At 53.9% G+C, this 19,029-nt stretch overlaps 1 protein-coding gene across 1 annotated transcript in view; it reads right to left on the bottom strand.

Moving 5' to 3' along the window:
- LOC144676015 (nck-associated protein 5-like) overlaps positions 1-10,339 on the bottom strand; it is a gene marked incomplete at its 3' end in the record, with an annotated part of 26,387 nt that extends 16,048 nt beyond the window's left edge. Inside the window, exon 1 of the mRNA XM_078536539.1 lies at positions 10,127-10,339. Within this exon, the coding sequence (XP_078392665.1) occupies positions 10,127-10,175 (49 nt within the window). The remainder of the gene's footprint in view (positions 1-10,126) is intronic.
- Positions 10,340-19,029: the final 8,690 nt, after the last annotated feature.

The raw sequence follows: 19,029 nt of genomic DNA, 5'->3' as shown, positions 1-19,029 counted from the left end.
CTGCAAAGTACCTTGTGGACGTTTTACTATGTTAGCGGCGCTATATAAATGCAAGTTATTGTTGTTGCTTTTCAGATGCTACAAATCTAAACCCTAGAGCAGCTGCCAGACTGAGCTGGACATATGACACCACATCACAATTAGGGCATTGCAAACATAGTGGAGACAGAGAGAGAGAGAGAGAGAGAGGCAGAGGGAGGGACACACAGCGGGAGAGGGAGAGAGAGAAAGACAGAGAGAGGGAGGGACACACACAGCGGGAGAGGGAGAGAGAGAAAGACAGAGAGAGAGAGAGAGACAGAGAGAGAGATAGAGAGACAGAGACAGAGAGAGGGAGAGAGAGATAGAGAGACAGAGACAGAGAGAGAGAGAGGCAGAGGGAGGGACACACACACGGTGGAGAGGGAGGGAGAGAGAGAGAGAGACAGAGAGAGACAGAGAGAGAGAGAGGGAGAGAGACAGAGAGAGAGACAGAGAGAGAGACAGAGAGAGAGAGAGAGACAGAGGGACACACACAGCGGGAGAGGGAGAGAGAGAGAGACAGAGAGACACAGAGAGACACAGAGAGAGAGAGAGGGAGAGAGACACAGAGAGCGAGAGACAGAGAGAGAGAGACAGAGAGAGAGAGAGACAGAGAGAGAGAGACAGAGAGAGAGAGAGACAGAGAGAGAGGGAGACAGAGAGAGAGAGGGAGAGAGAGACAGAGAGACAGAAAGAGAGAGACACACACACGGTGGGAGAGGGAGAGAGAGAGAAGTAGAGAGGCACAGAGAGAGACAGAGAGAGGGACACACACAGTGGGAGAGAGAGAGAGAGAGACAGAGAGAGAGACACACACGGTGGGAGAGGGAGAGAGACACACAGTGGAGAGGGAGAGAGAGAGATGTAGAGAGGCACAGAGAGAGAGGGACACACACAGTGGGAGAGAGAGAGAGAGAGAGAGAGAGAGAGACACACACACAGTGGGAGAGGGAGAGAGAGACACACAGTGGGAGAGGGAGAGAGAGAGAGACAGAGAGACACAGAGAGAGACAGAGAGAGAGAGGGAGAGAGACACAGAGAGCGAGAGACAGAGAGAGAGAGACAGAGAGAGAGAGAGACAGAGAGAGACAGACAGAGAGAGAGAGACAGAGAGAGAGAGAGACAGAGAGAGAGGGAGACAGAGAGAGAGAGGGAGAGAGAGACAGAGAGAGAGACAGAGAGACAGAAAGAGAGAGACACACACACGGTGGGAGAGGGAGAGAGAGAGAAGTAGAGAGGCACAGAGAGAGACAGAGAGAGGGACACACACAGTGGGAGAGAGAGAGAGAGAGACAGAGAGAGAGACACACACACGGTGGGAGAGGGAGAGAGACACACAGTGGAGAGGGAGAGAGAGAGATGTAGAGAGGCACAGAGAGAGAGGGACACACACAGTGGGAGAGAGAGAGAGAGAGAGAGAGAGAGACACACACACAGTGGGAGAGGGAGAGAGAGACACACAGTGGGAGAAGGAGAGAGAGAGAAGTAGAGAGGCACAGAGAGAGAGAGACAGAGAGAGGGACACACACAGTGGGAGAGAGAGAGCGAGACAGAGAGAGAGACACACACACACAGTGGGAGGGGGTGGAGAGAGAGAGAAGTAGAGAGGCACAGAGAGAGAGACAGAGAGAGGGACACACACAGTGGGAGAGAGAGAGAGAGACAGAGAGAGAGACACACACACACAGTGGGAGGGGGTGGAGAGAGAGAGAAGTAGAGAGGCACAGAGAGAGAGACAGAGAGAGGGACACACACAGTAGGAGAAGGAGAGAGAGAGGCAGAGAGAGATAGAGAGGGAGAGAGAGGTAAAGATGGAGAGGGATGGAGAAAGGGAGACACAGAGAGAGAGAGTGGGAGAGAGACAGAGAAAGAGGGAGAGAGAAAGACAAAGAGGGAGAGAGATGGAGAGAGGGAGACAGAAAGGGAGACAGAGAGAGAGAGATGTAGAGAGAAAGAAAGAAACGGAGAGAGATGGAGAGATAAAGAGAGACAGACAAGATAGACAGAGAGAGAAAGGCAGAGAGAGGGAATGAGACTAAGAGACAGATAGATGGCAAAAGACAGAGTGGGGGAGAGAGAGAGAGTGACAGAGAGAGACAGAGACAGAGAGAGAGAGACAGAGAGAGAAAGAGAGTGACAGAGAGAGACAGGGAGAGAGAGAGAGAAAGAGAGTGACAGAGAGAGGCAGAGGGATGGAGAGAGAGGGACAGACAGAGGGAGAAATAGAGACAGATGAGAGAGAGGCAGGGACATGGAGAGAGACAGAGGGATGGAGAGACAGAGAGAGAGGCAGAGATGAGAGAGAGGCAGAGACATGGAGAGAGAGAGAGATAGAGGGATGGAGAGAGAGAGAGAGACAGACAGAGAGGGAGAAATAGAGAGATAGAGAGAGAGAGGCAGGGACATGGAGAGAGACAGAGGGATGGAGAGACAGAGAGGAAGAGACATGGAGAGAGAGAGACAGGGATGGAGAGAGAGACAGACAGAGAGGGAGAAATAGAGAGAGAGATGAGAGAGAGGCAGAGACATGGAGAGAGAGAGAGAGACAGAGGGATGGAGAGAGAGAGAGAGAGGGAGAGACAGAGATGAGAGAGAGGCAGAGACATGGAGAGAGAGAGAGAGAGGCAGAGAGGGAGAGACAGAGGGATGGAGAGAGAGGCAGAGAGGGAGAGACAGAGATGAGAGAGAGGCAGAGAGATGGAGAGAGAGAGAGAGGGAGAGACAGAGATGAGAGAGAGGCAGAGACATGGAGAGAGAGAGAGGCAGAGAGGGAGAGACAGAGGGATGGAGAGAGAGGCAGAGAGGGAGAGACAGAGAGACAGAGGGATGGAGAGAGAGAGAGGGAGAGACAGAGAGAGAGAGGATTTTCTTGATGGGCTGCCACAGTTTTTATTACAGTCACTTGACCAGCATTGAAATCACCGGTATTTTCATTTTGGTTCAGGTTTCAGTGTGTAGAGTCTTGGTTCGGGCTGGGGGCTGGGAGATCTCTTACTGAACTATAAAGACTGGAATCTTAGCTCGGGCCTCAAGTAGGCCTGGTTTAGACTTTCTGTGGCGAGGGGGCGAGACAGACGGTTAAAATTGCTCCTGGCAATTAGCTGTTGCAGCCACCATGGGAACAAGGCCTAGAATAAGAAGTCTCACTCCCAGATCTTTAGGGGGAGGGTGGCGGAGAGTCTTGCTACAGCTGTACAGGGCGTTGGTGAGACCACACCCGGAGCCCTGTGTCCAGTTCCCGTCTCCTTACTTTAGGGAGGGGGACGTACTGGCATTGGAGGCCGTTTGGAGAAGGTTCACTGGGCTGATTCCTGGGACGAAGGGGGGTTTGTCTCACGGGGAAAGGTTGAGCAGGTCGGGGCCCTGTCCCCCCCGTTGGGAGTTTAGAAGAACGAGAGGTGGATCTTATTGAAACAGATCAGATTCTGAGAGGAGGAGGAGGGGGTTTGACAGGGTGGATGCTGAGAGGATGTTTCCCCCTCCCCCCTCCTCGTGGGGGAATCTAGAACGAGGGGGGAGGGAGGGGGGCACAGTTTCTAGAATAAGGGGTCTCCCATTGAAGACGGAGACGAGGAGGAAATTCTTCCCTCAGAGGGTGGTCAGTCTGTGGAATTCTCTCCCCCCCCACCCCAGAGAGCAGCGGAGGCCGGGTCAGTGAATATATTCGAGGCCGAGTGAGACGGGTGTCTGATTGACGAGGGAGTCGAGGGTGATGGGGGAGGAGGGAACAGGCGGGAAAGTGGAGTTAAGGCCACAATCGGATCAGCCCCGATCGTACTGAATGTGGGAGCAGGCTGCTCGAGGGGCCGTTCCTGTTCATCCTTGCGTTACTTCAGGCCGCAGCCTCAGTCTTGTGCCACAGCCTCGCTGGCTTTCATCTCATGAAAGCTCTCCCTGTTTCGTCAAAGGTTTATTCATTTATAAAACCAGCCACTAGTCACGGCCGACAGGCCTGTACTGAGGACAGCCTCACACATAACCATTCTAAACGAAACAGGGAAGAAAAAGCCGCTAGAAAGGGAATATACCAAGAGGGGTAGATGAAGTGTGAGATCTTGGCGTTCAAGTACACAGGTCCCTGAAGGCAGCAGTTCAAGTAGACAAGGTTGTAAAGAAGGCATATGGAATGCTCTCCTTCACTGGCAGAGGTATAGAATATATAAGTAAGGATATAATGTTGGAATTGTGTAAAACACTGGTGAGGCCACAACTGGAGTATCGTGTGCAGTTCTGGTCGCCACATTACAGGAAGGACGTAATAGCTCTGGAGAGAGTGCAGAGGAGGTTTACAAGAATGTTGCCAGGGTTAGAAAAGTGTAGCTACGAGGAGAGATTGGATAGGTTGGGGTTATTTTCCTTGGAACAAAGAAGGCTGAGAGGTGACTTGATTGAGGTGTACAAAACTAGGAGGGGAATAGATGGAGTGGACGGGATAAAATTGTTTCCCTTGGTGGAGAATTCTAGAACCAGGGGACATAGATTCAAGATAAGTGGCAGAAGGTGTAAGGGGGACGTGAGGAAGAACTTTTTTACGCACAGGGTAGTGGGTGTCTGGAATTCGCTGCCCAAGTTGGTGGTAGAGGCAGAAACTCTAAACTCTTTTGAAAAGTACTTGGATCTGCACCTTAAGTGCTGTAAGCTGCAGGGCTATGGGCCGGGTGCAGGAAGGTGGGATTAGAAAGGGCACCTGGGCGTCCACGGGCTGGCATGGACAAGATGGGCCGAATGGCCTCCTTCTGTGCTGTAACTTTTCTATGGTTCGATGGTCCTGAAGGACTAGGCCGCAGCCTCACTCCTAGGCTTTATAACCAATAACCGGCTCACCCCCACACTTCCTTTCGCCAGTGCCTGTCTGGCCAGCCTCCAGGGTTGGACTAGGCTGTGCGTGGGAGCTTGCTGTGCACGAACTGGCTGGGGACCCGCTCGCACTCAGGGAAAAGTTCCACATGGGCTGGGAGTGGCCCTGGGGGCAGCCTGAGGGTAAGCCGGCAGCGAGACTGCATGGGGTCTCCGAGACTCCCTCGGACACGGACTCCCAAGTTACACAGCAAACCGCAAGGCATAGCCACTGGCTGGTGCTGAGTATCACCATCCCTGGGATTTACTGTGTTAATCAGCAGCCTGTGTACCGGAGTCTGGATCCGATTAACCAGACAATTCAACTCAGACTTCCTAACAATCAGGTCGGATACAGAGTAAAGCTCCCTCTACACCGTCCCCATCAAACACTCCCAGGACAGGTACAGCACGGGGTTAGATACAGAGTAAAGCTCCCTCTATACCGTTCCCATCAAACACTCCCAGGACAGGTACAGCACGGAGTTAGATACAGAGTAAAGCTCCCTCTGCACTGTCCCCATCAAACACTCCCAGGACAGGTACAGCACGGGGTTAGATACAGAGTAAAGCTCCCTCTGCACTGTCCCCATCAAACACTCCCAGGACAGGTACAGCACGGGGTTAGATACAGAGTAAAGCTTCCTCTATACCGTTCCCATCAAACACTCCCAGGACAGGTACTGCACAGGGTTAGATACAGAGTAAAGCTCCCTCTATACCGTTCCTATCAAACACTCCCACGACAGGTACAGCACGGGGTTAGATACAGAGTAAAGCTCCCTCTACACCGTCCCCATCAAACACTCACTCCCAGGACAGGTACAGCACGGGGTTAGATACAGAGTAAAGCTCCCTCTACACCGTCCCCATCAAACACTCACTCCCAGGACAGGTACAGCACGGGGTTAGATACAGGGTAAAGCTCCCTCTACACCGTCCCCATCAAACACTCCCAGGGCAGGTACAGCACGGGGTTAGATACAGAGTAAAGCTCCCTCTACACCGTCCCCATCAAACACTCCCAGGACAGGTACAGCACGGGGTTAGATACAGAGTAAAGCTCCCTCTACACCGTCCCCATCAAACACTCCCAGGACAGGTACAGCACGGGGTTAGATACAGAGTAAAGCTCCCTCTACACCGTCCCCATCAAACACTCCCAGGACAGGTACAGCACGGGGTTAGATACAGAGTAAAGCTCCCTCTACACCGTCCCGACAATACAGTGTCTCTATTGTGTGATGTGGTTGATGGGAGCATTATGAAGAGTATTTGACCCTCAGCCACGTGAGGGGATATCAGAGACAGGCGACCAAAACCTCGGTCAGAGAGGTCGGTTTTAAGGTGGCGAGAGAGAGAGAGAGACAGAGGGGGCTGGAGGGGTTTAGGGGGGGAATTCCAGAGCTGGGGGGTCCCAGGCCGCTGAAGGAACGGCCGCCGATGGTGGAAAGACGGGAATGGAATCCTAATTTGAGAGTTTCCCCTGTCTGGGTGGCAAACAGGAGGTTGTAGAGGCTGGGCGGACGAGCAGGGGTGGGGAAGAGCTGAAAATAGAACGGTTGTGTGGGAAAAAGGCTGTGAGTTGATTGAGAGGAAGCAGGCGAGACGTGGCAGTGTTAATCAGGAACGCTTGTTATAGATCAGCCCGGCTGGCTGGGAGGAAGCAGTGAATGCGAGAGGGACTCAGGCCTCTCCCTCGTTTCCCCTCCAGACTCCATCAGCCGCTGGGAGCTGGTTTGTGCTCCACACGGGATTACCCGTGTGCCCTCGGAAGGGTGCGCGAACTGCAGACAAAAAGACGGAAGGATATGTTAACACCCGGAGCACCAGCCGGTCAGGGTTCATTAAGCTGTGGAAGGGGCCCCCAGCAGAGGCGGCCATTCGGCCCATGATGCTGGTGTGGGCCCTCCGCAGGGAGCAGCTCAACTTCCGTCTTCTCCCCGGAGCCCTGCAGGTCTGTTCCCCGCTGCTCATTCAATCCCCTCTCCAACACCTCGATTGAACCTGCCTCCACCACACTCTCAGGCAGCGCATTCCAGACCCTAACGCCTCGATTGACCCTGTCTCCACCACACTCTCAGGCAGCACATTCCAGACCCTAACGTCTCGATTGAACCTGTCTCCACCACACTCTCAGGCAGCACATTCCAGACCCTAACGCCTCGATTGACCCTGTCTCCCCCACACTCTCAGGCAGCGCATTCCAGACCCTAACGCCTCGATTGACCCTGTCTCCCCCACACTCTCAGGCAGCGCATTCCAGACCCTAACGCCTCGATTGAACCTGTCTCCCCCACACTCTCAGGCAGCGCATTCCAGACCCTAACGCCTCGATTGACCCTGTCTCCACCACACTCTCAGGCAGCGCATTCCAGACCCTAATGCCTCGATTGACCCTGTCTCCACCACACTCTCAGGCAGCGCATTCCAGACCCTAACGCCTCGATTGACCCTGTCTCCCCCACACTCTCAGGCAGCGCATTCCAGACCCTAATGCCTCGATTGACCCTGTCTCCACCACACTCTCAGGCAGCGCATTCCAGACCCTAACGCCTCGATTGACCCTGTCTCCACCACACTCTCAGGCAGCACATTCCAGACCCTAACGTCTCGATTGAACCTGTCTCCATCACACTCTCAGGCAGCACATTCCAGATCCTAACGCCTCGATTGACCCTGTCTCCCCCACACTCTCAGGCAGTGCATTCCAGACCCTAACGCCTCGATTGACCCTGTCTCCACCACACTCTCAGGCAGCGCATTCCAGATCCTAACGCCTCGATTGACCCTGTCTCCCCCACACTCTCAGGCAGTGCATTCCAGACCCTAACGCCTCGATTGACCCTGCCTCTACCACACTCTCAGGCAGCGCATTCCAGACCCTAACGCCTCGATTGACCCTGTCTCCCCCACACTCTCAGGCAGCGCATTCCAGACCCTAACGCCTCGATTGACCCTGTCTCCCCCACACTCTCAGGTAGCGCATTCCAGACCCTAATGCCTCGATTGACCCTGTCTCCACCACACTCTCAGGCAGCGCATTCCAGACCCTAACGCCTCGATTGACCCTGTCTCCACCACACTCTCAGGCAGCGCATTCCAGACCCTAACGCCTCGATTGACCCTGTCTCCACCACACTCTCAGGCAGCGCATTCCAGATCCTAACGCCTCGATTGACCGTCTCCATCACACTCTCAGGCAGCACATTCCAGATCCTAACGCCTCGATTGACCCTGTCTCCCCCACACTCTCAGGCAGTGCATTCCAGACCCTAACGCCTCGATTGACCCTGCCTCTACCACACTCTCAGGCAGCGCATTCCAGACCCTAACGCCTCGATTGACCCTGTCTCCACCACACTCTCAGGCAGCGCATTCCAGACCCTAACGCCTCGATTGAACCTGCCTCCACCACACTCTCAGGCAGCGCATTCCAGACCCTAACGCCTCTATTGAACCTGTCTCCCCCACACTCTCAGGCAGCGCATTCCAGATCCTAACACCTCGATTGACCCTGTCTCCCCCACACTCTCAGGCAGCGCATTCCAGATCCTAACGCCTCGATTGACCCTGTCTCCCCCACACTCTCAGGCAGCACATTCCAGACCCTAACGCCTCGATTGACCCTGTCTCCACCACACTCTCAGGCAGCGCATTCCAGATCCTAACGCCTCGATTGAACCTGTCTCCACCACACACTCAGGCAGCACATTCCAGATCCTAACGCCTCGATTGACCCTGTCTCCCCCACACTCTCAGGCAGCGCATTCCAGACCCTAACGCCTCGATTGACCCTGTCTGCCCCACACTCAGATCCTAGCTACCCACTTCATGAGAAACAGTTACCCCCACGTCACCTCTGCCAATTAACCTTAAATCAGTGACCTCTGCTTCCTGACCCTTAACTCACGGGGAACGGTCTCTCCCTCCAGTTCCGGAACCTTCCCCTGATGTGCGCATAAAAACTGGAGAATTGGGCATTTACTTATCAAAAGTGGGTTGTCACATCTGGGAGCATTGCCGCATGGAGAGACAGCAAGAGGGAGACAGAGAGAGACAGGGAGAGATAGAGAGAGACAGGGAGAGAGAGAGAGGGAGATAGAGACAGAGAGAGAGAGAGAGTGAGATAGAGAGAGAGACACAGAGAGAGACAGAGACAGAAAGAGAGAGACAAAGAGAGAAACAGAAAGAGAGACAGGGAGAGAGAGAGAGTGAGATAGAGAGAGAGACTGAGAGACAGAGACAGAAAGAGAGAGACAAAGAGAGAAACAGAAAGAGAGACAGAGAGAGAGGGAGACAGAGAGAGTCTGTGTGCGTGTGAATGTGTGTAGGAGAGTGTATGTGTACGTGTGTGTCTGTGAGTTTGCGTGTGTATGTGATTGTGTGTAAGTGTGTGATTGTGTGTGTTTATGTGTGTGTGTGTATATATGTGATTGCGAGTGTTTGAGTGTGTGATTGTGTGTGTGAGGTGTGAGTGTTTAAGTGTGTGTGTGATTGTGTGTTTAAGAGTGTGTGTGTGTGTATGTAAGTGTGATTGTGTGTTTGAGTGTGTGTATGTGATTGTGTGTTTGAGTTTGTGTGAGGTTGTGAGTGTTTAAGTGTGTGTGTGTGTGTGATTGTGAGTGTTTAAAAGTGTGTGTGTGATTGAGTGTTTAAGTGTGTGTGTATGTAAGTGTGATTGTGAGTGTATGTGTATGTGATTGTGAGTATTTGAGTGTGTGTGAGGTTGTGAGCGTTTAAGTGTGTGTGTGTGTGTAAGTGTGTGATTGTGAGTGTTTAAAAGTGTGTGTGTGATTGAGTGTTTAAGTGTGTGTGTATGTAAGTGTGATTGTGAGTGTTTGAGTGTGTGTGTGATTGTGTTTGAGTGTGTGAGGTTGTGAGTGTTTAAGTGTGTGTGATTGAGTGTTTAAGTGTGTGTGTATGTAAGTGTGATTGTGAGTGTATGTGTAAGTATGTGATTGTGAGTGTTTAAGAGTGTGTGTGTATGTGTGATTGTGAGTATTTGAGTGTGTGTGAGGTTGTGAGCGTTTAAGTGTGTGTGTGTAAGTGTGTGATTGTGAGTGTTTAAGAGTGTGTGTGTGATTGAGTGTTTAAGTGTGTGTGTATGTAAGTGTGATTGTGAGTGTTTGAGTGTGTGTGTGTGTGTGTGTATGTAAGTGTGATTGTGAGTGTTTGAGTGCATGTGTGCCGCAGGACGTTACAATTATAAACATAGGGAACATTTTCTAAAACAGAAAGTGGAGTGAGCTGGAAGTTAAACACTCACCTCGCCCTCTCAGACACGGGGAGACAGCAGATCGGAGTAAAATTCTCATTGAATATCTATGATTGCGGCTCCCTTGGCTGCAAAGGCAACACTGAGTTTTTTGAAATCCACTTTCCTAAAATCATTTCCAGCTGCTTGTCAAATGTGTACAAAATACAACCCACGCCCCACACACATGGGCACAAACATCCTCAATCCATTCTGTTTTTACAAACACAGGCGCCTGACCCACCCCACACCCACCCCTCCCCCCCAATACCCCACTATCTCTCACTCTCCCCATTTACAATACAATTTGCAACTCGGTTTTAAACTACACACTTACACACACACACACAGACACACACTCACATTCACAGACACACACACACTCAAATTCACACACAGGCACACACTCACATTCACACACAGGCACACACTTACTCACACACACACATTCACACACAGGCACATACTCACTCGCATTCAAACACAGACCCCCACACACACACAGACTCACATTCACACACAGGCACACACTCACATTCAAACACAGGCACACACTCACAGACACAACTCACACACACTCACATTCAGACACATTCACACTTACACACACTCACATTCACACACAGGCACACACTCACTCACACACACACTCACATTCACACACACACACTCTCTCACACACACTGACGCACACACATTCACACACACATTCACACAGACACTCTCTCTCACACACACTCAGACGCACACTCACATTCACACACTCATACACACATTCACACACACACAGTCACACACTCACTCACATTCACACACTGACACATTCACACACAGTAACACACGCATTCTCACACACATAAGTGTCGTCCTCAGCTGGACTGACTCGTCTCCTCTCTTCCTGAGTATCTTGTTTTGGTTGTGAGGAGAAATTGGCCGTTTCAGGGGAAAATATATTCCAGTCAAACTCTGGTAAACAAATGATGTCATGCAAGCATGATTGCTCACAATTTCCCTCCTCTCCCCCTCTCCCTCCCGGGCAAGGTGCCGGACCTGAACACAAACACACGCACACACACACGTTTCACATTGAGTCTCGCTGGTGTAAGTCGCTTCCACGTCAATCCCTTCGCTCTGTCAAGCGTCCGCTGCAGTCCGAGGCCGGGACTGACCTCCGGAGTGAGCGAGGCAAAACTTTTCCCTTCCACCACCACCCCGCCCGCCACAACTTTATTCTGGCTTCACACACCGAGAAAAGTCCCCTGTAATTCTCTTTTCTGGGCGGAGGGGGCCAGCGAGAAAGTAAGTTTACCCTCTCCCCCCAGCCCAACCTCGGATAATCACAGGCAGTTTCAGATTGAACCGTCCTGGTGGGTGCACAAGCTGAGAACTCGGCACCACTTTCAGCTGCTCCCCAGTGAAAGGAAAAGACTTGCGTTTGACTTCCCCGAGCCGGCCAGGCACCTCTCAGCAGCTGATGCGGTGATGCAGGATACACAGCGGCCGATTTGCGCACAGCAAGCTCCCACAAGCAGCGACGTGACAGACGACCAGGTCGTCGGTTGTTTTGGATGTGGGTCGAGGGGCTGGGTATTGGCCAGGACAGATCCCACCCCCGCCCCGGTGCTTCTTCCAAACAGGGCCCACAGGAACTCTCGCCTCCAAACCGAGCGCCCGGCGGACAGGTTTTAATGAAGGACGGCACCTCCGACAGTGCAGCACCCCCTCAGCACGGCACCGCTGTGGGGTGCGATTTCAAGCCAGAACCTTGGGACTCGGCGGAGAGACTGCCGTCCACTGAGCAGGGGTGAGGCCTCTGATTAAGTCAGTAAATCCTGGAGTTTTAAAATCCTCACCCCCCCTCCCTATCTCTGTCACCTCCTCCAGCCCCTACACCCCTCCCTATCTCTGTAACCTCCTCCAGCCCCCTACAACCCTCCCTATCTCTGTAACCCCCTCCAGCCCCTACACCCCTCCCTATGTCTGTAACCTCCTCCAGTCCATACACCCCTCCTTATCTCTGTAACCTCCTCCAGTCCCTACAACCCTCCCTATCCCTGTAACCTCCACCAGCTCCATACAACCCTATCTCTGTAACCTCCACCAGCTCCTTACAACCCTCCCTATCTCTGTAACCTCCTCCAGTCCCTACAACCCTCCCTATCTCTGTAACATCCACCAGCTCCCTACAACCCTCCCTATCTCTGTAACCTCCACCAGCTCCCTACACCCCTCCCTATCTCTGTAACCTCCTCCAGCTCCCTACAACCCTCCCTATCTCTGTAACCTCCTCCAGCCCCTGCAACCCTCCTTACCTCTGTAACCTCCTCCAGCCCCTACAACCCTCCCTATCTCTGTAACCTCCTCCAGCCCCTACACCCCTCCCTATCTCTGTAACCTCCTCCAGCCCCCTACACCCCTCCCTATCTCTGTAACCTCCTCCAGCTCCCTACAACCCTCCCTATCTCTGTAACCTCCTCCAGCCCCTACAACCCTCCCTATCTCTGTAACCTCCTCCAGCCCCTACACCCCTATCTCTGTAACCTCCTCCAGCCCCTACAACCCTCCCTATCTCTGTAACCTCCTCCAGCCCCCTACAACCCTCCCTATCTCTGTAACCCCCTCCAGCCCCAACAACCCTCCCTATCTCTGTAACCTCCTCCAACCCCAACAACCCTCCCTATCTCTGTAACCTCCTCCAGCCCCTACAACCCTCCCTCTCTGTAACCTCCTCCAGCCCCTACAACCCTCCCTATCTGTAACCTCCTCCAGCCCCTACACCCCTCCCTACCTTTGTAACCTCCTCCAACCCCTACACCCCTCCCTACCTTTGTAACCTCCTCCAGTCCCTGCAACCCTCCTTACCTCTGTAACCTCCTCCAGCCCCAACCCTATCTCTGTAACCTCCTCCAGCCCCTACACCCCTCCCTACCTTTGTAACCTCCTCCAACCCCTACACCCCTCCCTACCTTTGTAACCTCCTCCAGTCCCTACAACCCTCCCTATCTCTGTAACCTCCTCCAGCCCCTACACCCCTCCCTCTCTGTAACCTCCTCCAGCCCTCCCTATCTCTGTAACCTCCTCCAGCCCCTGCAACCCTCCTTACCTCTGTAACCTCCTCCAGCCCCTATAACCCTCCCTATCTCTGTAACCTCCTCCACAATCCTCCTTTTCTCTGTAACCTCCGCCAGTCCCTACAATCCTATCTCTGTAACCTCCTCCAGCCCTGACTACCCTCCCTATCTCTGTAACCCCCTCCAGCCCCTACAACCCTCCCTATGTCTGTAACCTCCTCCAGTCCCTACACCCCTCCCTATGTCTGTAACCTCCTCCAGTCCATACACCCCTCCCTATCTCTGTAACCTCCTCCAGTCCCTACAACCCTCCCTATCCCTGTAACCTCCACCAGCTCCATACAACCCTATCTCTGTAACCTCCACCAGCTCCTTACAACCCTCCCTATCTCTGTAACCTCCTCCAGTCCCTATAACCCTCCCTATCTCTGTAACATCCACCAGCTCCCTACAACCCTCCCTATCTCTGTAACCTCCACCAGCTCCCTACAACCCTCCCTATCTCTGTAACCTCCACCAGCTCCCTACAACCCTCCCTATCTCTGTAACCTCCTCCAGCTCCCTACAACCCTCCCTATCTCTGTAACCTCCTCCAGCCCCTGCAACCCTCCTTACCTCTGTAACCTCCTCCAGCCCCTACAACCCTCCCTATCTCTGTAACCTCCTCCAGCCCCTACACCCCTCCCTATCTCTGTAACCTCCTCCAGCCCCCTACACCCCTCCCTATCTCTGTAACCTCCTCCAGTCCCTACAACCCTCCCTATCTCTGTAACCTCCTCCAGCCCCCTACACCCCTCCCTATCTCTGTAACCTCCTCCAGTCCCTACAACCCTCCCTATCTCTGTAACCTCCTCCAGCCCCTACAACCCTCCCTATCTCTGTAACCTCCACCAGCTCCTACACCCCTCCCTATCTCTGTAACCTCCTCCAGCCCCTGCAACCCTCCTTACCTCTGTAACCTCCTCCAGCCCCTACAACCCTCCCTATCTCTGTAACCTCCTCCACAATCCTCCTTTTCTCTGTAACCTCCGCCAGTCCCTACAATCCTATCTCTGTAACCTCCTCCAGCCCTGACTACCCTCCCTACCTCTGTAACCCCCTCCAGCCCCTCCCTATCTCTGTAACCTCCTCCAGCCCCTACAACCCTCCCTCTCTGTAACCTCCTCCAGCCCCTACAACCCTCCCTATCTGTAACCTCCTCCAGCCCCTACACCCCTCCCTACCTTTGTAACAACCTCCAACCCCTACACCCCTCCCTACCTTTGTAACCTCCTCCAGTCCCTGCAACCCTCCTTACCTCTGTAACCTCCTCCAGCCCCAACAACCCTCCCTATCTCTGTAACCCCCTCCAGCCCCTACAACCCTCCCTATGTCTGTAACCTCCTCCAGTCCATACACCCCTCCCTATCTCTGTAACCTCCTCCAGTCCCTACAACCCTCCCTATCCCTGTAACCTCCACCAGCTCCATACAACCCTATCTCTGTAACCTCCACCAGCTCCTTACAACCCTCCCTATCTCTGTAACCTCCTCCAGTCCCTATAACCCTCCCTATCTCTGTAACATCCACCAGCTCCCTACAACCCTCCCTATCTCTGTAACCTCCTCCAGCTCCCTACAACCCTCCCTATCTCTGTAACCTCCTCCAGCCCCTGCAACCCTCCTTACCTCTGTAACCTCCTCCAGCCCCTACAACCCTCCCTATCTCTGTAACCTCCTCCAGCCCCTACACCCCTCCCTATCTCTGTAACCTCCTCCAGTCCCCTACACCCCTCCCTATCTCTGTAACCTCCTCCAGTCCCTACAACCCTCCCTATCTCTGTAACCTCCTCCAGCCCCTACAACCCTCCCTATCTCTGTAACCTCCTCCACAATCCTCCTTTTCTCTGTAACCTCCGCCAGTCCCTACAATCCTATCTCTGTAACCTCCTCCAGCCCTGACTACCCTCCCTACCTCTGTAACCCCCTCCAGCCCCTCCCTATCTCTGTAACCTCCTCCAGCCCCTACAACCCTCCCTCTCTGTAACCTCCTCCAGCCCCTACAACCCTCCCTATCTGTAACCTCCTCCAGCCCCTACACCCCTCCCTACCTTTGTAACAACCTCCAACCCCTACACCCCTCCCTACCTTTGTAACCTCCTCCAGTCCCTGCAACCCTCCTTACCTCTGTAACCTCCTCCAGCCCCAACAACCCTCCCTATCTCTGTAACCCCCTCCAGCCCCTACAACCCTCCCTATGTCTGTAACCTCCTCCAGTCCCTACACCCCTCCCTATGTCTGTAACCTCCTCCAGTCCATACACCCCTCCCTATCTCTGTAACCTCCTCCAGCCCCCTACACCCCTCCCTATCTCTGTAACCTCCTCCAGCTCCCTACAACCCTCCCTATCTCTGTAACCTCCTCCAGCCCCTACAACCCTCCCTATCTCTGTAACCTCCTCCAGCCCCTACACCCCTATCTCTGTAACCTCCTCCAGCCCCTACAACCCTCCCTATCTCTGTAACCTCCTCCAGCCCCCTACAACCCTCCCTATCTCTGTAACCCCCTCCAGCCCCAACAACCCTCCCTATCTCTGTAACCTCCTCCAACCCCAACAACCCTCCCTATCTCTGTAACCTCCTCCAGCCCCTACAACCCTCCCTCTCTGTAACCTCCTCCAGCCCCTACAACCCTCCCTATCTGTAACCTCCTCCAGCCCCTACACCCCTCCCTACCTTTGTAACCTCCTCCAACCCCTACACCCCTCCCTACCTTTGTAACCTCCTCCAGTCCCTGCAACCCTCCTTACCTCTGTAACCTCCTCCAGCCCCAACCCTATCTCTGTAACCTCCTCCAGCCCCTACACCCCTCCCTACCTTTGTAACCTCCTCCAACCCCTACACCCCTCCCTACCTTTGTAACCTCCTCCAGTCCCTACCACCCTCCCTATCTCTGTAACCTCCTCCAGCCCCTACACCCCTCCCTCTCTGTAACCTCCTCCAGCCCTCCCTATCTCTGTAACCTCCTCCAGCCCCTGCAACCCTCCTTACCTCTGTAACCTCCTCCAGCCCCTACAACCCTCCCTATCTCTGTAACCTCCTCCACAATCCTCCTTTTCTCTGTAACCTCCGCCAGTCCCTACAATCCTATCTCTGTAACCTCCTCCAGCCCTGACTACCCTCCCTATCTCTGTAACCCCCTCCAGCCCCTACAACCCTCCCTATGTCTGTAACCTCCTCCAGTCCCTACACCCCTCCCTATGTCTGTAACCTCCTCCAGTCCATACACCCCTCCCTATCTCTGTAACCTCCTCCAGTCCCTACAACCCTCCCTATCCCTGTAACCTCCACCAGCTCCATACAACCCTATCTCTGTAACCTCCACCAGCTCCTTACAACCCTCCCTATCTCTGTAACCTCCTCCAGTCCCTATAACCCTCCCTATCTCTGTAACATCCACCAGCTCCCTACAACCCTCCCTATCTCTGTAACCTCCACCAGCTCCCTACAACCCTCCCTATCTCTGTAACCTCCACCAGCTCCCTACAACCCTCCCTATCTCTGTAACCTCCTCCAGCTCCCTACAACCCTCCCTATCTCTGTAACCTCCTCCAGCCCCTGCAACCCTCCTTACCTCTGTAACCTCCTCCAGCCCCTACAACCCTCCCTATCTCTGTAACCTCCTCCAGCCCCTACACCCCTCCCTATCTCTGTAACCTCCTCCAGCCCCCTACACCCCTCCCTATCTCTGTAACCTCCTCCAGTCCCTACAACCCTCCCTATCTCTGTAACCTCCTCCAGCCCCTACAACCCTCCCTATCTCTGTAACCTCCACCAGCTCCTACACCCCTCCCTATCTCTGTAACCTCCTCCAGCCCCTGCAACCCTCCTTACCTCTGTAACCTCCTCCAGCCCCTACAACCCTCCCTATCTCTGTAACCTCCTCCACAATCCTCCTTTTCTCTGTAACCTCCGCCAGTCCCTACAATCCTATCTCTGTAACCTCCTCCAGCCCTGACTACCCTCCCTACCTCTGTAACCCCCTCCAGCCCCTCCCTATCTCTGTAACCTCCTCCAGCCCCTACAACCCTCCCTCTCTGTAACCTCCTCCAGCCCCTACAACCCTCCCTATCTGTAACCTCCTCCAGCCCCTACACCCCTCCCTACCTTTGTAACAACCTCCAACCCCTACACCCCTCCCTACCTTTGTAACCTCCTCCAGTCCCTGCAACCCTCCTTACCTCTGTAACCTCCTCCAGCCCCAACAACCCTCCCTATCTCTGTAACCCCCTCCAGCCCCTACAACCCTCCCTATGTCTGTAACCTCCTCCAGTCCATACACCCCTCCCTATCTCTGTAACCTCCTCCAGTCCCTACAACCCTCCCTATCCCTGTAACCTCCACCAGCTCCATACAACCCTATCTCTGTAACCTCCACCAGCTCCTTACAACCCTCCCTATCTCTGTAACCTCCTCCAGTCCCTATAACCCTCCCTATCTCTGTAACATCCACCAGCTCCCTACAACCCTCCCTATCTCTGTAACCTCCTCCAGCTCCCTACAACCCTCCCTATCTCTGTAACCTCCTCCAGCCCCTGCAACCCTCCTTACCTCTGTAACCTCCTCCAGCCCCTACAACCCTCCCTATCTCTGTAACCTCCTCCAGCCCCTACACCCCTCCCTATCTCTGTAACCTCCTCCAGTCCCCTACACCCCTCCCTATCTCTGTAACCTCCTCCAGTCCCTACAACCCTCCCTATCTCTGTAACCTCCTCCAGCCCCTACAACCCTCCCTATCTCTGTAACCTCCTCCACAATCCTCCTTTTCTCTGTAACCTCCGCCAGTCCCTACAATCCTATCTCTGTAACCTCCTCCAGCCCTGACTACCCTCCCTACCTCTGTAACCCCCTCCAGCCCCTCCCTATCTCTGTAACCTCCTCCAGCCCCTACAACCCTCCCTCTCTGTAACCTCCTCCAGCCCCTACAACCCTCCCTATCTGTAACCTCCTCCAGCCCCTACACCCCTCCCTACCTTTGTAACAACCTCCAACCCCTACACCCCTCCCTACCTTTGTAACCTCCTCCAGTCCCTGCAACCCTCCTTACCTCTGTAACCTCCTCCAGCCCCAACAACCCTCCCTATCTCTGTAACCCCCTCCAGCCCCTACAACCCTCCCTATGTCTGTAACCTCCTCCAGTCCCTACACCCCTCCCTATGTCTGTAACCTCCTCCAGTCCATACACCCCTCCCTATCTCTGTAACCTCCTCCAGTCCCTACAACCCTCCCTATCCCTGTAACCTCCACCAGCTCCATACAACCCTATCTCTGTAACCTCCACCAGCTCCTTACAACCCTCCCTATCTCTGTAACCTCCTCCAGTCCCTATAACCCTCCCTATCTCTGTAACATCCACCAGCTCCCTACAACCCTCCCTATCTCTGTAACCTCCTCCAGCTCCCTACACCCCTCCCTACCTTTGTAACCTCCTCCAACCCCTACACCCCTCCCTACCTTTGTAACCTCCTCCAGTCCCTGCAACCCTCCTTACCTCTGTAACCTCCTCCAGCCCCAACCCTATCTCTGTAACCTCCTCCAGCCCCTACACCCCTCCCTACCTTTGTAACCTCCTCCAGTCCCTACAACCCTCCCTATCTCTGTAACCTCCTCCAGCCCCTACACCCCTCCCTCTCTGTAACCTCCTCCAGCCCCTACAACCCTCCCTATCTCTGTAACCTCCTCCAGCCCCTGCAACCCTCCTTACCTCTGTAACCTCCTCCAGCCCCTACAACCCTCCCTATCTCTGTAACCTCCTCCACAATCCTCCTTTTCTCTGTAACCTCCGCCAGTCCCTACAATCCTATCTC

Source organism: Cetorhinus maximus, unplaced genomic scaffold, assembly GCF_964194155.1.
Source record: "Cetorhinus maximus unplaced genomic scaffold, sCetMax3.hap1.1 HAP1_SCAFFOLD_1293, whole genome shotgun sequence".
Classification (NCBI taxonomy): domain Eukaryota; kingdom Metazoa; phylum Chordata; class Chondrichthyes; order Lamniformes; family Cetorhinidae; genus Cetorhinus; species Cetorhinus maximus.
This window is presented reverse-complemented; position numbering and strand designations above follow the sequence as displayed.